Source organism: Balaenoptera musculus, chromosome 16 (assembly GCF_009873245.2).
Source record: "Balaenoptera musculus isolate JJ_BM4_2016_0621 chromosome 16, mBalMus1.pri.v3, whole genome shotgun sequence".
Lineage (NCBI taxonomy): Eukaryota > Metazoa > Chordata > Mammalia > Artiodactyla > Balaenopteridae > Balaenoptera > Balaenoptera musculus.
In genome coordinates, this window is record NC_045800.1 from 83822361 (window position 1) to 83828360 (window position 6000).

The 6000-nt window shown below is 46.4% G+C and overlaps 1 protein-coding gene across 7 annotated transcripts in view; it reads right to left on the minus strand.

Annotated features, from left to right (window-relative positions):
• COG2 (component of oligomeric golgi complex 2) overlaps positions 1-4890 on the minus strand; it is a 41477-nt gene extending 36587 nt beyond the window's left edge. For 5 of the 7 annotated variants that reach the window (XM_036828608.1, XM_036828609.1, XM_036828610.1 and 2 more), the window contains exon 1: positions 4685-4876. In XM_036828608.1, the coding sequence (XP_036684503.1) occupies positions 4685-4756 (72 nt within the window). In that variant the 5' untranslated portion in view covers positions 4757-4876. Of the gene's footprint in view, positions 1-4684 lie in introns of all 7 variants that reach the window. The other 2 variants (XM_036828605.1, XM_036828611.1) reach the window with 2 other exon arrangements.
• Between the last annotated feature and the right edge of the window lie 1110 nt (positions 4891-6000).

Consider the following 6000-nt stretch of genomic DNA (forward strand, 5'->3'; position numbering starts at 1 on the left):
GATGTTAAGACAAGAGAATATCTACACGGAAGAGAATGAATTTGGACACCAACCTCACACCATAAACGAAAATTTAACTCAAGATAGATCAAAAGACTTAAATAGAAGAGCTAAGACTATAAAACTCTTAGAAGAAAACAGGTGAAAGTCCGTGTGACCTTGAATTAGGCAGTCGTTTCTTAGATATGACACAAAAAGCATCAAGATAATAGACAAACTGAACGCGATCAAAATAACTTATGTGTCAAAAGACACTATTAAAGGGCTTCCCTGGTGGCGCAGTGGTTGAGAATTTGCCTGCTAATGCAGGGGACACGGGTTCGAGCCCTGGTCTGGGAAGATCCCACATGCCGCGGAGCAACTAGGCCCGTGAGCCACAGCTACTGAGCCTGCGCGTCTGGAGCCCGTGCTCCGCAACAAGAGAGGCCGCGACAGTGAGAGGCCCGCGCACCGCGATGAAGAGTGGCCCCGCTTGCTGCAACTAGAGAAAGCCCTTGCACAGAAACGAAGACCCAACGCAGCCAAAAATAAATAAATAAATAAAATATTTGAAAGACACAGATAACAAAACTTATGGCAGCTAAAGCAATATTAAAAAAAAAAAAAGACACTATTAAAAAAGTGAAAAGACAACCCATTGAATGGGAGAAAATATCTGCAAATCATGTATGTGACGAGGGTCTAATATCCAGAATATACAAAAACTCTTACAACTCAACAATAAAAAGACAAACAACCCAATTAAAAAATGAGCGAAGGATCTGAACAGATGTTTCTCCAAAGAAGATACACAAATGGCCAAAAAGCGCGGAAGGAAGTAAAAACAACTGGAGCATTTGGCTGTGATGTGGAAGAGCGAGACAGGACAGACTAGAGGCAGGAGGGTCAAGGGGAAGAGACCAAAGCAAGAATGCGTTTGAAAGCCAGCGGGGAGAGTGCAAGAGGGCCTGGGCTCCAAGCATGGGCGAAGGAAGGAAGGAAAACCCCTCTACACAACAGGCGAGGAGGAGAAAGAGAACGGGCACCAATACAAGAATGAGCTGCCATCGTCAGCAAGATGAAGGAGTTCCCATTCGAGGGCACTATTTTGTCTATAAAACAGGAAGCGAAGTCGTACGCTGGGCCAGAAGGGGAAAGCTACGATTCCAACGGCACCCCTAGGTAAAGGGATCTAATTTATCTTTGCTAGCAGGCCGCTTTCTCTCCCTGCTACCAAGATCTTAGGTCCTATTTCATCTGTGAGCTGGCTATCAACGTGCGCTAAAGATTTCCGCAAGGTGACAAAGCTAACGGTGTGATGTCACCACCACCTCCGCCCCAAGTGATTCTTCCATCTGCCACTCCTGTCTTTTGATCACATCCATCTTCCACAAATCTGTCCCCTCCTCTCTCATTAGATCTCACAAGGACCACTGAAATAACTTTTTAGTAGCCTCTTTTTTTTTTTTCTGTGTTCAGAAAGGTAGTTTGTTATTTATTAAGAATTTATTAACTAGTTTCCTAAAGGTCTGAGATACCACTAAGACACTGAGTTGAAACACATGTGCAAGAACGGCCCGTAGCAAAATATTAGCTCATCAGTTCAAATCCAACACAATTTTCCCTTGAGACAGAACCCAATATTAACCTGAAGTAACCAGTGGCACAGCGCCCTCTAATGCTGCTCCAATGCAACAGACATGCCCATGTTATCTCCTGCTTTAAATGTGATGACAGCTCATCAAGCACAAGCCCCTCAGTGTAGCACACAAGGCCCAGTCCAACTTGCAACCCTCCCAGCTGCCCTCCTACCTTTCCGGTCTCACTCCTGGCCAGCCTTCCAGCCTTCCAGCCTCTTTGGACTAGGTCTAGTTTCTCAGCACACACGGTGGTCTTCCTGTGACCATACTCAACAGCCCAAACCATATCTTATGTACCCTTGCACTATCCCGTCTAGATTGCTGGGTGACACAAAGCAGGTGATCAATGAATGACTGTTTATTAAGTGAGCAACTGCTACCACTGTCCGAACAGGCCCTCGTCATGTCTGGCGGACTAATGACACAGTTTCCAATCCAGCGACTGGAGTTCAAGTAATCTCAACTCTCCTAATGCAAATCGGACATTCCCTAACTTTCCCACAGGAACAAATTACAAAATGTGCGGAATGAGACACAGAGGTAGAAATATAACCCCGACAGCAAGCTCTCCACCCACCATTTCTGCCATGGAACTAAAACTTATAAAATGTCTCTTTGAAGGAAACACAAATTGCAAATAACCTTTATCTCCAGGTCTCACCTAGAAAACCAACAACATTTAACACAGGATAGCTGTCCTAGGTATTTTTCTTCTACATGTGAAGTGGTCACATTTATTAGCACTACAAATTGTAGGGCACATTCACAGGCTTAGGAGCCATGAAAGAATATGGCCATTCCAGCCACCTTCCCAGTTTGCCCTCTCCTTACTGCATGTTCTACTTTAGAACTTATATTTTGAGGTTTCTGCTTTCTGAAGCTGCTCTTGCCAAAGGCTTTCTGCCACGTCAGAACAAGAAACATGGTGGGGCTAGCAAGTCCGAAAGAAAGCTGGTACTGAGCCTGAAGGAAGCCTTGAAGAAGGCAAAAGTTGGACAAGTTAAATTTCCTGTATTCTGAGACTCCTGAAATCAGAAGTCAGAACAAAGCCCCTGATCTCTGCTTGTGGCTTTTCTTCTTCCAGTGTGCCTCTCATCATCATGCTCTTTCTTTCTGCTCCAGGGCAGCTCTCAGCCAGGGGGTGGAACAAAGCGTTCCTGGATCAGCAAGTTCACTCTGCAGTCCCTTTCAGACAACCCTGTCAAGTTACGCTCTTCCTTACCGTGGTTTAGCAGAAACACCACTGTACAAGAACAAGAGTACATTATTCCTGGGTCTAGACAGTCCCACATACTAAAAATGATATGGCCACACTGGAGAGGATCCAGATGTAAATACTGTTTTTTAACCACATTAAAAAAAATTTTTTTATTGGAGTATAGTTGACTTACCATGTTGTGTTAGTTTCAGGTGTATAGCAAAGTGAATCAGTTATACATATATCCACTCTTTTTTGGATTCTTTTCCCATATAGTTTATTACAGAATATTGAGTAGAGTTCCCTGTGCTATACAGCGGGTCCTTATTAGTTACCTATTTTATACACAGTAGTGGGTATATGTCAACCCCAATCTCCCATCTTATCACTTCCCCACACGTTTACGCTTTGGTAACCGTAAGTATGATTCTGAGATCTGTGAGTCTGTTTCTGTTTTGTAAATAAGTTCATTTGTATCATTTTTTAAATTAGATTCCACATATAAGTGATATCATATGATATTTGTGTTTCTCTGTCTGACTTACTTCACTTAGGATGATAATCTCTAGGTCCAACCATGTTGCTGCAAATGGCATTATTTCGTTCTTTTTTAGGAACAGTAAAGAGGTGCCTTAAAAAGCTAAATATAGAACTACTATATGATTCAGCAATCCCACTCCTGGGCATATATCAGAAGAAAACCATAATTCGAAAAGTTATGTGCACCCCAATGTTCACTGCAGCACTATTTACAATAGCCAGAACATGGAAGCAACCTAAATGTCCATCAACACAGGAATGGATAAAGAAGGTGTGGTACATATATACAATGGAATATTACTCAGCCATAAAAAAGAACAGATACAAATACTTTTAAAAACCAGAGATGTGATCTGAATGCAAATATCAAAAAAAGAGAGATAGACTGATGAACCTAAAATAAGAAAAAACATAGTATGACTTAAAGTCATCAAAAAAGAACAGTAAGGGACTTACACTCACTTCCTTAAAAGTTTAGCGTCTACTGAGCCAAAACGTTTAACTTTTTAACACTGAAAACAGTCACTTAGTGATATCAAAACCCCCAATCCTTAGATATAAAACATAAATATGTTTCTTGATAGTTTAAGTACAGACCGAGAAGGTTACACCAAATAGGTATGCAAAGTTCCCCCTAGCTCTGATCCAAATCTTGGATATTTTCAAGGCTGTGCCTGATGAACCTTCATTATCCATAAAATGTTTTCGGTTTATATTGCTATTCTGTTTATGTAAGTTTATGTCCTACAATGATCTGCAGACCAACTTCGAGTTCACCTTATAAAGAGAAGTAGGGCAACTTTAGCAAAGGAGAATGGCTCGCTTTGTTGTACCGCAACAAAATCAGAAGATTCTCATCTTTTAAATATCTCATTCAGAAGCTTTAGGTGAACGTTAAGGAAAAACTTTCGATTTAGTGCCTTTTCCCCCCACCTGATCCCTGGGTATGGACGTGGGTTCAGAGATTTGGTCAATGCATTCGTACTTTTAGGTGCAAGGCGCTGGTCAACAAGCTTCTGTCCGGCCAGGGGACTGGCAATCCGACTGCACTGCATGCTAACGGGGTCGGGTAATAACAGGGGCTTTTACACTTAGCTCAAAACCACTTGCACACAACTTCGAGGCCTTTTCGCTCACTACGCACGATTTCACAGTGGTGCTTTCTCCGGGCTGCCCCGGCCACACCTGAGGCCAACAGACTCACTGCGAAGAGCAGCGAGGTCCCGCCGGGGGCCGGTCCGGGACGGGCGCGGCCCGAGGACGCCCCGGAGCGAAAGGAGGGCAGGCCCCCCGCCACTGGCTCGGGAAGCGGAGCCCCGGCGCGCACCTTCATGAACTCGTCCTTGTCGAAGCAGAGCGTGTCCGGCCCCTTAGGCAGGTTCATCCTACTTTTCTCCATCCCGCCGGCCGCCGCCGCCTCTCAGCGCCGAGACCCGGGCGAGGCGAAGAAGCAGGACGCTGCGCGAACGGACTCGGCGGCCGCAGCCACGGCACAGAAGGCGCCGCTTCCGCCAACATGGCAGCGCCCGCGCCGCGGCCAATCAGCGAGCGCGCCGCGGGCCGGCCTCCGCCCGCCGCCGCCAAGAGGGGCGCCGGGCCGGCCGCCGCCGCCGCCGCGCTGCAGGTGCTGCTGCCCCCGTTCGGCGGAGGGCGGCCCTGCAGCTCGGGCTGGCTCCGACCCTGAGGTCCAGGCGGGGCTGATCGCTAAGAGCACGGGCTGGAGGACCCCGGGGCTCCCTCCCGACCCACTGGCAAAAATCTGCCTGCAGCGCTCTTCCAGGGCGGAGGGAACAGCCACGGCCGCAGTCGGCCCTTCGGTTCTCAGGTCCAGGGTTGGGCTCAGATCCAGGTGGGCAGTCTGAGTGCAACTTTGGGTTTTCAAGGTTCTTAAAGGAGCGCCTCATCACCTGCCTAGTCGGGACACAGCCGACAAATACACGTGCATACATATTCATTTTCAATCTAAACCAGGAATGGGCAAATTTTTGTGTTTGTGGCCAGTATCGGTGCGATTACACACCACCCCCCCCCCCCCCCCCGCCATTTCTCAGACTTTCTCCCTCCTCCTGCCCCCGTATATCCCAGTTTTGTTTTGACGTTTCTTTGTGTTTCTCTTCCTTACTCTTTTTCCCATTGTCCCTCCCTCTGGCTGTGAATACCATGATCAAATGATGATGATTCATTTCTCTTTTTTTCTCCTTGAGACCCTGATAACCCTAACCACAAACCTCAGTAAACACTCTTCACCCTGCCACGTCTTTCCTTCCTGCAGCCCGTTGCCTTTGTACACCAGGGTGTAAGCTGCTCCTCCAAGGCTATTTCCTCCTTGGAGATAACGCTAACCCCTAACAGTCCTTAGAAAGGAGATCAGCTCAGTGCTTCGTGACCACCTAGAGGGGTGGGATAGGGAGGGTGGGAGGGAGGCTCCAGAGGGAGGGGATGTGGGGATGTGTGTATGCATATAGCTGATTCACTTTGTTATACAGCAGAAACTAACACAACATTGTGAAGCAATTATACTCCAATAAAGGTGTATTAAAATGAAAGTGAAAAAAAGAAATGACAAGCCTACTGGGAAAAAAAAAAAAAGGAGTGGGACAGAGGAAAGCAACACCTTAAGATGAGACACTTGCATTCAAGTTA